This window comes from Falco biarmicus, chromosome 1, assembly GCF_023638135.1.
Source record: "Falco biarmicus isolate bFalBia1 chromosome 1, bFalBia1.pri, whole genome shotgun sequence".
NCBI lineage: Eukaryota > Metazoa > Chordata > Aves > Falconiformes > Falconidae > Falco > Falco biarmicus.
This window is the reverse complement of record NC_079288.1, coordinates 43,803,431-43,820,500: the sequence shown is the minus strand read 5'-3', so window position 1 is coordinate 43,820,500 and position 17,070 is coordinate 43,803,431. Positions and strand designations below refer to the sequence as shown.

Below are 17,070 nucleotides of genomic sequence, written 5' to 3'. Positions count from 1 at the left end.
TTTTTGCTGTGATACTAACAGAATCACACCTGGTAATAAATGGTGTCTTCAGTGGTGGGTGGGAATAGCAAGTATCTACTTTATCAGTTTGTTCTTGTTCTTCGTGACACTGGCAACAGATACAAACAGTCTAGATATGCCTACATCTGTGCTCTGTCCTGTCATTCACATGCCACTGATGTATAGGCACAGACAGAATTTGTAAAGCTGTCGTGCATCAGTGTCCTGGATCAGTGCCACTGTACACTACAGTGGTACAAAACAACTACGTACTAATTGTGACCACTGACAATGAATAAATGAACTGGCAGGACCTGTGAACCAGGCTGGAGAATGACCAGCCTTGCCAGGGCCAGTCATTGTTGATGTCTTCCTGCTGCCTCATCACTGATCCCGCCTAACTCAACCAACTGGCTCTTTCCACCTCAGTCCCTAGCACTACAGAAGAGAATTTATTTCCAATGTAGGATCACGCAACCTGCAGTTTCCATTTCCCTCCTAATTCCAGTGCAGGAGTCTGTTGAATAAATGTCTGGCGACCGTCAAGTTTACACCCAAATTGCATTAAGGCCAAATGAGCATGTTCAGATTCGCTGGCTCTTACCGGTCTTTGGCAAGTGCACAGCCTGTAATGAGCATCCTCTAATGAAACCTACCTCTTATTAGAGATGATGGGGACTCTCCACCCCTTGATCTGATTTAGTTCTGTGTCAGAGACCTCTATCTGCAGCGGGAGACGAGGAACCCAGACTGTCATTTCTAAAGGGGCACTCAGATGCTGGTAAGTAAAATTAACTATGACATTCACTTTGCCTTTCATTTCCTTCCCATTGACAAAGACATAGTCACATCTGTCAGAAACCTGAAAAAAGGAGAAAGGAAAAAAAATAATGAGCCTCTTCACAAATTATAAAGTATACCACATGCTGGGAAAGTGAGTGGGAGGAAGAGGCAGGATAAAGTTTTAAACTAGCTCCAAGTTCAGGGGACAGCTAGGAATAGCAGGAGAGGTGCCTAGTATGGCATTAATAGCCTGTATAATTTGGCATAATTTTATCAGGCAGGCTTTTTGTGCTGTAAACATTTCCAATAGAATCTAAGATAAAAGAACAGCTTCTTTCTGTCCTTCACTCCCACTCCAGCAATAGGATTGTCCCAATATAATGGCACCGACAGAGCATTCTTGTCTTCTTCCCAGAGCTCAGTCAGACTCTGCTATCCTTCTCTACTCTGTGTGCAGCCCCACATACTGCAGGGAGGAACAGGTAACTGCCTGCATGAAGAACTGAGTAGGGGACAAAACTATCTAGTCAATCCCAAATTGGGACAGTGTTCTTCAGGAGTCCCATTACAGGTGCCAGGGCTTGGGGTGGTCACATCAACCAAAAACTGATCACAGGGAAGAGCTCACTGAGGCCCAGTGGTGTTCACTGGGGCCAAACAGCCTCATCTCTGCTGCAAGCCTCACAAAGGTCTTACACAATGTTCTGCTCAAGCTGGTCCTGATGTCACTTCATTTATTACCTGCAGCTCTGAACATCAGTATTGCTGAGTTACTAAATCTCACTCAAGCAATTTAGCAGCCATTGCAAGGATCCAGGTGACCTGACAGGACCTGTTCGTTACAGCTAGTTAAAATATGTAAGTACATGTCAAATAATTTATTAACTACCACTTTACCGTTCTGAAGATCTCAAGGAAAGATCTACTAAAATCCTGAACTCTTTTCACAATCTATTACCAGGCAGGCCTGCCAAGTCTCATCCTCATCTGAATTCAATGCCATTGTTTACTTTTCTGTTTAAATGCTAAATTAATTTAAGTCGTATTTAAATATCACCAGCTTTTGTAGCATAATCTGCATTCCTAATATTATTATCTTCAAACAACAACCCCCCCTTAGAGACAGATCCATAGCAAATCCATTGCCATCCTTGCTTGTCTGAGCCTAGGTAACGTACCAAAAATGTATTACTATGACTCTTGCAGTATCTTTCTGGTAAGCAATGTCCGTTTTAAGGGCAAAATCTTATAGTTGCCATTGGTTTCAGCAGGAAAGAAAGGAGTTTATTTGCAGGCAGAATTACATTTTTTGGGATATTCTCATGTTAGCATGTTTTACAGCAGTTCTTAACAGCTCCTGTCAGGATCCAATCTCATTGTGCTGCAGAGCAACAGAACCTAGTTGCTGTCAAAAAGGCCTCAAAGCATGGGGGTATGCAACACAAAGGAAGGACCTCACTGCAGCCAGCTGAGCACAGACAAGTCCCGGCTGTGGCACTGATATAATATGCACTTCATCATAATGCTGATTCAAACTGGGCTGAGCTGAGGAAGAGGAGACTGCAAAACTCTGGGAAAAACTTCATGTGAGCCTGCTGAAATGGCTATAGGAAAGGCTGGAAGCATAAGCACATTCCCCTTCTGGGAGCAGCGCATCTAGGCAGCAGCAAGATTGCAGACATGATTCCTGCATCCCTGCAGAAGGCACAGCAATGTGAGCATAATATTTTCAGAGTGAGAAGTGCATCATACTTCCTACCTGCAATGTCTAACAGCCATTCTGACAAGCGGCAACTCGGAAGACCTTTGGGCAGTGCCTGGTGCATCTGCTCCTTCTCCCACGCCACGCGTACCTTGCTTCTCTAAGTGGAAAGTTGTAGTGGAATGAAGCTGGGTTAATTAACATTGATAATATACAACTGTGGGCTGGCTTCAGGGGCGGCGGGTTGGCCGATGTAGATAAGGTGCAGCTGTGGCTGGTTAAGTTAAGTGGTTGGGCAGCCAATGAAGAGAGCAGCCGAGGAAGAAGCAAGAGAACAAAGAGTGTGCCCTGGATGAGGCCGGGCCACCAGAGGGGCTAGCATGAAGAGTGTGCTGGTATGAGATGGTAAAAGACCTTGTTGCAGCTTGATAGTTTGGAGAGTGCTGCGACAGAAAGTGTCTACTCCTTGCTGACATTGCACTTATCCTTGTTGCATTTTTGTAATTTAAGTGCTGTTCTCAAATCAGACAACTCTCCCGTGTGTTAGTAAGCTCTGTCGGCTGCTTTCCACCTTTCCTCTTTTTCTGTGGGATGCCAGTGAGAAGAAAAACTGGACAGAGTCTCAAAGTGCTGACTTCTGCCTGAGAGGCAACAGATCAAGGCTGCAGTGGCTCCAAGGAAAATGTTCAGCCTGGGAGCTAATGGCCCTGAGGTCCTTCCCTTGTCTTTGTGCTCTGCAGGCTGGACTACAAGTACAAGCAAACAGCCTGAAGACAAGGATTTTTAGTAGCACATGGGGCCAGGTAAATAGCTTTCCATGTGATTTCCTCACCACCTCTGCTTCCAGCTAGCAACACCTCATACTTGTGAATCTTTGCTAATTAACATATCAGGCAACCAAACTTCCCACTGAGTGATCAACCTAGGACTGAAACACTTCCTGGTGATTTAAGGTAACAGGTAAATTTCTGAAGTTATAGTTGAAGGATGTTTCCAAACCACCCGTAGTGTCCTCTGCTGAGCAGAGTGCTGAGCTCCTGCAGGCTGGCTCCCCAGCAGACCTCGCTTGCCTCCCCTGTGCACCCACTGCTCTACACTTGCAACAGGGCTTCTCGCTGGGGACCTGCCAAACATCCTCCTACTGGCTTCACTGTCTGAGCAGTGGCTTTTGAAGCACAGATAGGTAACGCAGGTGGGATATTGCTGTTATTTTTATTACTCTCTGTGTGTGTGAAGAGCAGTTCAGCACACAGGGAATGGAACAAGGCTGAGAGTCTCCCAGGCAATAGGGGTAACTGCTGAATTATGCTAGTAAGAGATGGGAATCACACTCTGAGATTTTAAATTCATTAATGCTCAAGCAATAAAAAGGGAAACAAAATTTGGCAGGCAAACAGACCTCAGTTCCAACTTTATCAGGGTTTACTACAGAGAGTTAAAAAAAAAGAATCCATCCCTAAAAGCCCACTATATGAATGATTAAATACATACCATGACCTTGTGCTTTCAAGATTATGATTTATAAAACAAACTGATGGTCAGGAAAAGAATGACTACACTTGGGATACCCGCTTTCTCCCGTTTCCCTTTCTGTAAGTGAAGACAGCAACAACTATGAGCTCATTCAGTTCCCAGCCAGCCCTTCACTGTTGGAATGAATAAGCATCACTGTTCTGCTGCAGTTTGCATGCAGTCCTAACAAAGCAACATCAAAACATCGTGCAAAGTACAGTACATTTTCATAAATCAGGCCAGGACATTCAGAAACAGGTCATCAATAAAAAGGCAGATTAGGCATGCCTGTGTTACTGCAGACACATCCGAACCATTCATCTTCCAACACAGGAGGACTAAAAAGATGTCAAGAAAGAAGAAAAATTGAGCTTCTCTGCCTCTTTTGAGATTAGTTCTCTAAGCTGTTTGTTGGAAATGAGTGGCTATTTTGTGAAATTAGTTTGATGGGACTCAGCTGAGCATCTGCAGGACAAATATACACATGAGCAAAGACCCATCAAATGCAGCTCAGCAGCTGGCAGCCTCGGGGCGGAGAGAGTGACCGGGTACCCCCTCGCATGGCTTCCCCCTGTTAACATTGGTGGGGGCAGCACAGAGGAGCTTCTGCTGCCACTGCCTGTTCTGAGCCCACGTCTCCTTTTCAATCTGTAACGGATTTCAATTCCTCAGTCTGTCAAGCAGCTCCTTTTCTTTAGCGTTAATTCTTATAAACAGCCTTTAACTACCAACCCTCCTTCCTGTACTACTGTTCTTGCTTTACACGCCTCGCCACATACAACAGAAATGGCTGTGGTTCCCAGTTTATTAAATGCATGAATGGAGTGACTGCACATACCCTCAGATGTGTGTGCAGGAGTCTGCAAACGGAAGAGAGTGTCTGTACTAAATCGGCCAAGAGCTACCCGACAGTTAGGTATTAAGGAACCTATGAGGTTGCAAAAGCTTGGTCCCAAAACACAGATTTCTGAAAATTATTAAACACATCATAAAATGCGATAGGAACTACAAAGGGGCTGGAGCAAGGTGGGCAGTTTGGGGGGAAACCTCATTTGTTTCCTTTCCAAAATCTGGGGACTCTCACCCATATCTCTTTTTCCTTTCCTCCTGCCTTTGAGTTTTGGTATCTCAGGGATGGCAACTCCAGTTTTCAGTAGAGGTGACAAGGAAGGGCTCAGGAGAGACAGAGTAGTTTTTCTTTTACTATTAACGTACTGCTGGAATATATCTCTCTGTGTTGTGGCCACCGTAATTCAAGGACATTATAACGCCATTATACCCTTCTGGTGCTGCGCTCCCTTGCTAAAACCTTTCTGGGCTTTGTGTCGCTGGAGCTTTTCACACAACTATGCTGAGCTGAATTACATTAATTAAGGGAGGCTGTACTTGGTGCTCACAAGATGCTCTAGAAATTCAGTACAGCGGACTTTTATCTCTTGAGGGGACTGGGGTCTGAATGGCTTTTTTGGGCATGCGCTTGGTAGGTTACAAAAGTGCTTTGTGTTTCATTCAGCTCCTGCAGCTCCACCTTTTCCTGACATTTGTGAACAACTAAGGCAGCTTCCTCTGCGTCATGCACGCACATCTAATCTGTGTGCCAGGGCAGCTGAGGTCAGAGGTCCGTCCCTTATTGCCAGCACAGCGCAGAATTAGGAATGAGATTTCTAAGTGTGCCAGGTACATACCAAAGACATGGCTTCTGGCAAGCTGGATGTCGAGTTCAACCATCAGTGCTACAAAATGTGCAGGGTGGAATATTTCAAATGTGCCCATCATTGCATTTAATCCAAAGCCCTAGCCCTACTGTCAGAAACAGGAATAAAGTCACTGCTGCTTCCTACCACAAAATCCATGCTGTACATACACATTCCTCAGCCCCACGTGCAGCTCTGTACATCGGGTACCCCAAAACTGAGCCCAAAACTCAGGTGGTAGCCTTGCAGCTGTGAAGGTAATGCTGCTGTGCCACTTCAACCCAGGACCGTTTGCTTGGCAAACACATATTGACCAGAAAAGGAGGGGGGCATTGCTGGTCCAAGGCGCTTCTTTTTTACATTTACCTAAAAAGCCAGTGTTGTTTGAAAAGAAGTCAGTGCTGTCTGTTAAAACACCCCACATTCTGTATGCTCTTCAGGTGTGATCAAAAGCAAGAGAAATTAAGTTTTTCTTAATTTATCTTACTTTATTTCACAGTTTGCCAGACTATCTGTGGAAGGAAACACTAGACTCTTCAAAGCCTTGTAGTAGCAGGACTTCAGCCAGCCTGGGAAAGCCATGGAAAGAAGCAAGAGCACCCTCAAATCACACATGATCCCTATCACTGACCTCCTGTATCCAGTTGTCCAGAGAATACTGTTCCCATCCCTTTCCTAAAAGGATCTTACTGCTTTTCTCATTACATTTTTGCAGAGGCTGTCTAGGGTAGATAAGAATTTGTGTGGCTGACCATTCCTCTGGTCCCATAAAATCCATGTTAGCTTTGGGCTGAGAAGAATCCAAAGATCTAATAGGAGGGAGGGAAAGGGGAATGTACATTGTAACTCCCAGAAGGGGTACCCAGCATTTCACTGTTAGCTCTCAGAAACAGCTGTAACAGTCTTTCCCCAACTCATTACCATTATTAAATCCCCATGGGATAACAGTAAAATCCTCACAGGAAACTGCTTTTCACAAAGTCACAGCTAGTAAGTCTTTGAAAATAAGATGTACCTGGACCAGTTCTAGTTTAGAAATTTCAGGGGTGGTCAATTAGGAAAGTAAGTCTTTGATACTTCCACATAACATCTGTATTTCGGAAACACTCTAGGACTCTGTCCCCAGTCCATGTTCCTGTAAGTGATCCTTCCCCCATACAAGCACTCTCCATTTATAGTATACACTTTAAACACAGCCCTGCCACCTGGGCAAGCTCATGGGATCTCTTCTGATTCAGCACTGCACACATTTTCCTTGGTCTACCAGCATAAATGGTGATATTTAGTAATGCAAGTTATGTTCATGAGTCCTGCCTAAATCACTACTGTCAGAATAAGAATGGAGGAGTCTCTTATAACCATTAAAAATGAATAAGGAAGAAAATAACCAAGCAAAAGCAGCTCATTTGAGCTATAAAAGACTCCAGAACACAAGCTGTGTATCAGGGTACATAAGGATGATGCCATTATTAGCTCTGTAAGTCCCTTATAAGTCACTCAGGGAAGGCGGAGTCATCTTTAATCACCCATGCTTAACCTGAAGTGTTGGAGTGAGATTTGTTACTGTGATAACTGAATCCTGCCTGAAATTATGGAAGGCAGAGGTAAGTGACTATAATGAAGAAGTAGCACAGCGGGTAGATCACCACTAAACTCACTATCCACCTCAAGAAGGGACCTGTCCTAGTCTGGGATTCTCTGAGGACCCTGAGGTTAAGAAATCACCATCCTCAGATCTGATGACAGCAACTGATGTGTTAACCACTCTGGATGCTTCTGGAATTAGGAACAACCACTGAACAGCTGCTCTTGAGAAATAATTAAAGCACCTCCTGTGTGGCAGAGAAAGATTTATTTATTTTATTTTCCCAGAAAGAAACAGTAAAGGCAAATGGCTATCACATCAAGTTCAGGGATGCTCTTCCTGTTCCTCAGTTACTCAGGGACTTACACTTTCAGCAGGGTAAATATCCCAAGCTGGGCTGCTCCACACCTGCTGGAAGAAGAATGACTTGGCTTGAACCTTAGCGACTGGATTCCAGTCAGATTTTAAATCTAGCATCACCTTGTCAGCTTTCTCCATTCGGGGGATTTACACTGCATAAGGTCTTCTTAATTTTAGATATTTTGAATTTTGACTGTGAGTCTTAAAGTATCTGCCAAAGTCTGAAAAAACTCTTTCAAGGTTGGTAAATGATGAGCTGTGTAAACAAGGCTTCATACCTCATAATTCCTCCGCACCTGGTTCTCTGCCCTGTGCAGAAAGGTTGTGCCTTTTTCAGAGGAGGTGACACATCTGAACTCTGCAGATTCAGAAAAACCAGCGGGTGCTCTGAACTTCGAAGGCCCACATCTTCAGAGTGTCCATGCTTTTCTGCTGTGGTTTTCCTACTGCAGCATGACACCAAAAAATACTGCAACCCACAACCGTATCTGCTTTTTCACTCAAACATCCCCCTTGCTTTCTAAGGGTCTTAGGAGCTTGTTTCCTGCCAGGCATCTCCAAAGTGTCACGATGGAAGCACACCTAGCACTGCTTCAGAGGAAGTTCAGCAACAGACAGATATTAGCAGAGACCTGTGTAAATGAAAAATGTTTTTTACTGCACTAATCCACCGGAAGCCCATCACAGAGCACATCAATTAAGAGAACTGTGATACCAATTGATTTCTAAGATAATTCTTAGTTTGTTCTACATCTTTGTGGCAAACATCAATATATTATCCTCAGAAAAATATGCCTGAGTGAAATATGCAATGGCATATTTTAAGAGGACTTACAATTCTGGGCAAACATCCAATCCTAGCTGCAAGTTTAATACCTCCTTAGTGAACGTTATGGATCTGACACAATGTTTGCAGCATGTTGGTGTTACTAACTGATAAATTCTCCCCCTAAAAGTCTCTTCTCAGGAATCACCTTTTGGTTTATTAAATCAAGATTTGGTGTATAAGATTTTGGTGGATTTTTCCCTTTCATGTTGCTTTTGCTCCTGCTTCCACTACTAGGAACAGTCAAATTTATCCCTATGCGGGGATTTGCACAGAATCTATACATTTTTCAAGGACGTAGTGAGAGAAGAGCAGCTGCCACACTGTCACGTGTGGACACATTACTAAGCCGCTGTACATGCTGTCCTCATCTATGACTTAGTGTCTGCTTATGGGCTACCCGCAGTCTGCAAAGAGCTTCTTCCTTGTCCCCACTCAGCCACCGTGCTCAGGACAGCCAGGAGCCACCTGGGGATGATGTGTTCCCAGTGCTGAGTGGCTCCTCTCCCATGGGACTGGCAGTAGAGCTGCCTGGGGGATGAATGCATCACTTCATGAGGGCTTTCAAGACACCTACATGTGGTTTCATTTTTGGGGCATGAAATTCCATTTAATTTCAATTTCAAATGATTAACATCATGTAAAAATACCATAACATCAAGAAAAAAGTTATTTTGAAATGAAAAATCAAAACATTTCATTTTGTAAATGTCAAAACAAGCTGTTTCTTTGAGACAACAGGAAGCTGCTAGCATCCTTTTCTTCCTTTTTCTGTCAGATGACATTCCAAGTAAATTAGCATAACTTCATGAAGCTGTTTTACAGAACTACAAATTCTGACTGAATACAGCCTGCCAAATTTTCCCCAGTAAACTGTGATCAACTGGGGCCACAAATCAAAACAAAACCATCACAATGAAACTCCGCTCAATTAAAATCCAATCACATGAAATCTGGAGTACCTTCAGTGCAATGAATAGTGCTATTCTCATTTGCAGGAAGGAAAGCAAAGGCACAGAACAACCTTTCCGAAAGTGTGGGATTAATTCCCCACTCCATCACACACTTAATAGATGACTATGTGTCATTTATTGAGATCCATACTCTCAAGGATATTGAAGTGTTAACTCCCACTGAGCTCAAGGTGAGTTTTGTAGCCAAATCTCCTTAACAAATCTGGCCTTTAATCTCCCTTTGCTGTATTTGTAAAACAAAGATAGTATCCCCTTGTTTTACATGGATTTTGCAAAGCTTGATCTAAAAGAGACAAGAGCAAGCTCAGGTGCTGGGATTACACCTTCTGTTGTATCAACCAACCTTCTGTTGATTAAAATTCATATGTAGATAGAGGACAGTCCTTCACTTTTTTCACCTGCACCAGCAGTCGATCACGGCCACACTGAGGGCATGACACAGTTCTGTAGGATGTGGCATAGAGAATAACTATGTCCCTGGCAAGCAGGCAATGCACAGAGAAATCAAATGGCTTCATTCACTCCTGCTGTTATCTACTCCTTTTGCTGCCATGGCCATCCCTCATTTGCTGTTGGCTAGGCTGCAATTCCTGCTTTCCAGCTGGAAAAGGAAGGTGGCAACTTCCTGCCCACCTGCTGCTCTTGATATTCAGTGAGCAGCTATCCTGTCAGCACAGGATAGGCAAAAGGATGACATGGCTTCGGCATCTGCTCCTCTAAATCAGTGGGACACGGAAATGTCAGCACTGTCACGTAGGAGAGCTTTAGACAGGTAAGTACTGTCTGACGACTAGCCAGAATGCTGCTGGGCTCAAGCCACCACCTCATGCCTTAGATTTTAGAAGCCACAATTGTTTGTAATGAATGTGACAAGACTTTCTTGCAGACATCAAATTACGCCTTCCTATTTCTCTCTTGATCAGAGAACCACATGCACTCTGTAATCACTCACTGCAGTCATCCAAGCAAGGGGGGAGAAGAATGATAAATATAGCCAGTACCCCAAGCTTTTTATTACTAAACTGAGAATGGCATTTCTCCCCTCCTTCCAGTAAAGCTTAAAGAGGAGTAACGACAATAGAACAACTTTGCATGTGAAAAGAAAGGAGAAAAGGCTGCTTGTTTTTCTCTGGGTAATAAATATCTGACTTCCAAGTGAAGCAGAGCCAATGAAGAATGTGACAAATCAGATGGACTAAACACTGAAACCGTGCTGTAAAGGGGACGGTCAGTCTTCTACCTTTGTCAGATCCAGTCAGTGAAGCAACGCTGTGGAGAGGAAGGTAATCAAGATGCACACAGCCTGAAATAGCCTGTTCTAAGGGCTGCTCATACCGTATGCGGGAACCTCCACCTTCGGGAGCAGCTGAGAGGAAAAGGGACAGAACTGCGTGCAATGTGAATCTGACCAAATATACGGGAAGACGAAGTATGTCATACAACTCCTATATTATCCCAGGGCAGCTGAAGGATCTTAGGAGATGCTGAATCTCCCCACATGCAAAAAGGGCTGGCGGAGGAGCACCGGCAGCGCTGGTGTGGAGCAGTCCTACTGCTGCCTGGCTCTCACAGCATGCTGGGGCTGGAAGCGCTCCCAACAGCACACTGGCACGTTGGTTTCAGACCCAGACTGTGAAACTAAACAAGCAGCAGCATTAAGCTGCAGTCAGTAACTTTGATTTTGCCTATACTTATCATGACAGTAAAACTAGGTGTGTGAAGCATCTAATTAACATATCCACTATACTTCATACTCCCCTTGTTTATAGGAACCAGAAATCTCTGCTAGCTCCTTTCTGTTCCACAGGCAATCCAGCATGCAGTTCAGCTGAAGGCATCGAATTTTTTTCACTGTTTTCTTTCATTCACAAATGGCCAAATATATGACTATTGGCTCCCGTAATACTTACTGATTTTACACCTGTCTGTACTATATTAAGCAACAAATCTCTATTTGAATGAATGTACCAGGTATGTGTTTTATGTCCTCACATGCTGATCACAGAAAGCATGCATGCCATTCCCAGTTGCCTGCTAGAACAACAAACATACAGCTGGAACATCAATGCTAAAAGAAACATTTTACTGGAATGCTGCTTGTTCTGTACAAAAGCAAAAGGTTCTTTTAAGAAAAGAACCTGCATGAAAAAGATTTCTCATCTGTGCACCCCAGCTTCCCAAAATGTCTCCTTTATTGCAGCAAGCTGTGGGCTTGTCCTCCCACAGAGACCAAGGCTTGTCCCTGTCTCATAAGGTGGAGATGTGCTGGTAGCACAGGTGGACTACAACACTGACTGTTTACTAAGTCTTTCCTAATGGGGGAAACTTTTTTTTCATACATGCTCAAGCCCTTGGTTACTCCCAAATGAACATCTCTCTGAATTCCCCCTCTGTGTTTGGGCTGAGTGGACATGGGGCTCTCACTGGCATCCACCACTGAGGATCCCACATCTTGCTTTGCTGTGGCCTTGCAACAGGTTATTCCTCAGTGCAGCATGGTTTCTGCAATGTGGAGGCTATTCACCTTTGATAATCACCACAGCCAAACACTGCTTCCTCCTAAAAATGTTTCCTTAACATATTGTAGCAGCATTTTATAGTCACAGAGGAGATGAGAACTCTTGACACCCAGTGATGTTCCCTTCATAACGCTCTTACAACATCTGACCAAGGCAGAAAACCCGACTTTAATTTACTATTTGAGATAAAGAGCTGAATCACAGAGATCAAATCACATGCCTAAGGTTCACAGAACATTTGTGACCCAGCAAAGACAGGAATCCCAAAATCCCAGGGCTCTCCTACCACAGTACCCTGCTACTCAAAACTAGGGTAGAGCCTGGTCTCGCAGTGAGGAGTCCCCTTGGCCCCACTGCCTGTGGGAGCACCATGGTTTTGCCGTTGGCATGCATGCTGCTGCCACCCTCATGGCTTCTCGTGGCTTCAGTAGCCATGGTCCCTTTTATCTTTTTGGGTGATACCCTTGCAGCATAACCACATAGGCAGATATAAGGACTGAAGTGTCTGAATCTCTGCCATATTTGCATAGTACATTATTTCCATCGGCTATGTCAAGTTTTCTTTTTTTGGCACTGCCATCACATATATTACATTCACATTAACAAGCCTGTCTTTCTAAAGAACTCCTGTTTTCCTTTTCATTATCCTGAGACACACTTCCAGTCATTTCTCATCTGTCCTTACCAGGTCATTTTTGATATACTGTACAAGTGCAAAGGAGAGCTATACCTCATAAGCAAATTCAAATGACTATTACATATATGCTGCTTTTGAGGGTGTAGGTGGGCTGGAAGTGAAGCATGCGTGATGTGCTGAGTAGTAAGTATTGCAGCTCCTCCGCACACCCTGCTGCACAGACAGGGTAAGATCCCACAGCTAGGCGAGCTGTGGGATTTAGCTCTCCTGCTTCAGACTGAGCTCCTAGGTCAATTCCCAGTGTTGGCCAAGATGAGAGTTTTTAACAAATAGATCTTTTAATGAAGAGAAATCCCTACCTCTCCAGCTGACTACTTTCTGCCCTGAGATATGAGTGCTAAAGGCCACTGAAAGTCACTGTCCATCTACAAAAAAATTCAAATCATATTCTGAGATCTCTATCTGCTACTCAGAACTGAGAACGCAGTATGATTCAACACTGCCTCCAATTAAATTTTTCTCTGTTAGAAAAAATAAGATCCTGTTTTAAAAGGTTTTCATAATTTTAATGGAAAACTACTAAAAAACTAAAAAATGAACAAAATGGAAAAAATAGCACCCTTACTGTGGCTTTAAGCATGACTGCTATGAAACCTGGTGTTGATTTGTCCAGTAAAGAGAGAGAGAAATAGAGAAGCCAGCTTAAAATACGTTTTCTTTAAGGCTCTAAGAGTAATGTAAATCCTTACAGACTGTTTTGGACTTCTAGTTAGAAAAAGGCACTGGGCTGATATATGCTCTGCCTTCTTGGATTCACTCATCTTTCATCTCCATCACTGCACTGCAGACTGGAAGCATTTCTACTTTTTTGACAACATTCTCATTTTTCCAGCTTCCAAGAAATCTTTAGACTGGGATTGTCAGTTCTAATTATGCAGCTCGTGCTGCAGCGACAGGTGGTTATCGAAGACTCAGAAATGACACTTTGACATTTGCAAGCGGATTATAAAGTTTGGCCTATATTCTTGACAATAAACAGCCAGAAAGGAGGGAAGACAGGAGAGTGGTGAAGGCAGTCACATGGAATTTGGAAGACCTGCTTATGTGGGCTCCTGCGCCAAGCCTTCCCAATTGCATGTCTGCAACGTGCACCTGGGCTGACGATGGGCACGCCAACCCTCAAGCTGGGAGATCAATGGAGATTTACAACATATCTAACCAGCTGAGCACTAAAAGCAATAGTTATGCATGCACAGTGCTGTGCCCATGTAATTAGCTCCATACCTTCCTCCATAGAGTACAGTACTGGGCAGACTCACTAGCTTGGGCTTTTCAGTGCCATAGGTGACAGCATGCCACAGACATCACAGGCACGGCACGTCTCTAGCCCTCCAGCAACAGACTGGATTGGCTACTCAAGGAGCCCGTCTTTAGTATTGCCATTTTCCATCCATTAAGTGGAGACAATAGCAGCACCTGTCATAGGACAACCTTAATGTCTGGAGGATTAAGGATGCAGTATTTCTGCTCAAGGATTTAATCCAAACCACAGACTTTTCTTTGACTCTGGTCAGCTCTAATCATCCTACCCTAAAGGGCTAGTGTTTCCACCCTCAAACAAGAAGTGTACTGCTCTTCTAATTTCTTCCTAAAGAGTCCTGGGTTATACATGAATTTTAATTAGGGACACCACTGAGAACTGACCTGACCTACGCCAAGTGTGAGACCAGACCTCCACAGACTTAAAGGAGGCAAGAGCCACACAGGAGAAGTGAATGAAAAGACCCTGCAGCGAGAAGAGAATGCCAAGATGAAAGGAGAGGATTTTGAACTCTTTGGTGCTCTCAGACTTCAGTGTCCCACAAGTACAGATCTGCAGGAAACTCCTTGAGTTAAGCCATGTCTCAGATGGTACTTAATAGAACAATGACCAAATGCTGATGAAATTACTTGTGTAACTTAAGACACCATCCTGAGCAAGGGCATTGCATTTCAGTCACTCCAACACAGGGTAAAGAAGATTAAATATGTGTAGCAATGGCAGGCTTTGGAAGTTAAAGCTACAAGGAAAAAGAGATTTTCATCTTGGTAATAGTATGACTTCAAAGAGTCTTAAAGATTCAGTCCTCTTTCTGATACTGAGTTTGCACAGGCAAAGTCTAGTTCTATTCCTCTGGCAAATATTCAGATACCCAACATTACCACTTAGAAAAAAAAAGGAGAAAGCTGTTGCAATGTGCATATACTCATGCATGCATGCATGCCATGCTCTGGAAAGCTGGCCAACACCTTGCAATGACTGGAGAAAAATAATCCAACAGCAAAGCATGAACAATTTCTCAGAGACCTACACCTTTTTAAGCCAAAAAGCACTTTCAGAGAAGCATATCTAAGCAGGATTGAGCTCCAACAGCAGAGCAGCAGCCATAATACAGAAGTACCAGTCGAAAGCTGGCATCAGCCAACACGGACAGGCTGAAATTCCAGAAAATGTTTTCCAAATAATGCTGGCTATAAAAGTGACTACAAAGTTTGCATTGAAATGGGAGACAGCATCCTTCCGCACTGGAGTTGTGGGCGAGGATGCTGAGTAATGAGGGGATTTCTGTCCTCACTCGATGCACTAACATGACCTTCTCTTCCTCCAGTTGCCTATTTCTGGACAACTGAAGACAAATGAGTTTCCACGCTGGACTGCAAAATGGCACATGGCTGTGAGCTCGTCACCCGCAACACGGGTAAGATGTGACACACGGAGGTCGGACTGTGACCGTGCTTGCATGCGTCGCAGCAGATTGGCGTGGCTGGGGGTCTGACTGCCCAATATGCTTGTTTTTAAATCAGTCATCTCTGCTACTTGCTACAAGGCTCCAGGCAGGGCTGTCTATCCTTTTCCCCTCTGCTATGTACACACTCTCTTTGCACTCATTTAAGGAAGATGTCAAGCCCTCAGTGCCTATTGGTTTCCTTCTAACAGGGAAACAGCAATGAAGCAAGGGGGTTGCGCATGTATGTATACACGTGCACGCTTGCACAGGTACACAAGGCTAAAGCTGGCAACAGCATGGGAGTGATGCTGGCATTCCCAAGTATTCCACAGACTGGGTAGCAGCACTGTTTCCATCAGGCTTAAAGGAAAGTATCATCATCATTCTAACACACCTCCCACCATCTGCAAACACCACTGCTACCAGTGCTTAACTTCCCTTTCACATCTCTAAGTAAGCCCCTTGCGGCAGTGCTGAGCTGAACCCAGGCCCATCCAGCATCTCTCTGGGGACAGAAATAATCCAAAACCACTTGCTCCCTACAGCGAACAAAGGTCATTATTTTGACAAATTAGTTACATCTCTCTCAGTCAGCAATGATGACTCTGAATTATTCAGCATGCATCTGTCTTTTTCCCTTACAAAAATGGCTTGTAAAGCAATAAGTGTATTTCAACTGAACCACTTCTTAAAGATGTAAGACAGTTTGGGTTCACTCTAATGCCCCTTGAAGTCAATGGGAGTCTTTCATTTATTTTCATTTATTTAGTTTCATTAAATTTGCAGATGATGCCAAGCTGGGAGGAGTTGTAAGTACTTTGGAAAACAGGATTAGAATTCAAAATCATCTTGATAGTGTAGAAAATGGTCTAAACCAAACAGATGCAGTTCAAGAAAGGTAAGAGAAAAGTATAAAGTTTGATATAAAAAATTAAGTATAGGATGGGGAAAGACTGGCCTGGCGCCAGCAGTGAACAAAAGGATCTGAAGTAGAGAGGATCAGAAACTCTCAAACTCCAGGGATCAATGAGGACTGGAAGACAGCAGGATTAGCATCTGCAGTAATTTAAAAAACCTGCTTAGACAAATGACTGTCAGGAACGCTGTCCATAGCTGGATGAATTGTTCATTTCAGCTCAGTTTGAAAATTTCAGCGATTTTTAAGCCATATATTCAGGTATGTAATGTGCAACTTCTCCTGTCTGTTGTCCATGCATACTATCTACAGGAAATGCTGGCTTTCAGCATAGAAAGGGAAACGAGCATTTAATCTTTGTTCCTCAGATTCAATATTGATCACAAGAGCAAAAGCATGTCCCGATGTACTGGAAAATATATTTTGCACGCTAACAGAGAACACAGTGTGACCCATATGAAAGCCACCACTTAAAGCTCTTCTGAACTTCTAAGACAGGAGACGAAAGCAGACTGCAGTGTTCAGCACCCTTTCTGATGACCTGGACTGAACTAAAGTCTTTGTAGCAACGTAATTTATGTTGCTAGAATGCAATTAAGTAAGTTTGCAGTACAAAAAGTAAATGTTACTTGATACTTCCTTCTTTCCTTATGAGATGTGATAAAATGCTAAATGTATTATTCTCACCTGTATTTGTAGCAACAATTGTGATAATTTACATCACTTTGTGAGGTATTCTGATCCACAATACAAGCCATTGCCTGACAGCTGATTGCATTTCATTAAATCAAGAA

At 43.6% G+C, this 17,070-nt stretch overlaps 1 protein-coding gene and 1 long non-coding RNA gene across 4 annotated transcripts in view; one reads left to right on the top strand and one right to left on the bottom strand.

Annotated features, from left to right (window-relative positions):
* Positions 1-17,070, bottom strand: part of TMEM132D (transmembrane protein 132D) — a 260,656-nt gene that overhangs the window by 10,095 nt on the left and 233,491 nt on the right. For all 3 annotated transcript variants that reach the window (XR_008819574.1, XR_008819576.1, XM_056325404.1), the window contains exon 6: positions 657-862. Coding sequence is in view for 1 of the 3 variants with exons in the window: in XM_056325404.1 (XP_056181379.1) it covers positions 657-862 (206 nt within the window). In the remaining 2 variants the exon portion in view is untranslated. The remainder of the gene's footprint in view (positions 1-656; positions 863-17,070) is intronic.
* On the top strand, positions 12-15,321 carry LOC130142931 (uncharacterized). Its single transcript, XR_008819577.1, has 3 exons — positions 12-781; positions 1,531-1,641; positions 15,241-15,321. It is a non-coding gene; the product is annotated as an uncharacterized LOC130142931 (long non-coding RNA).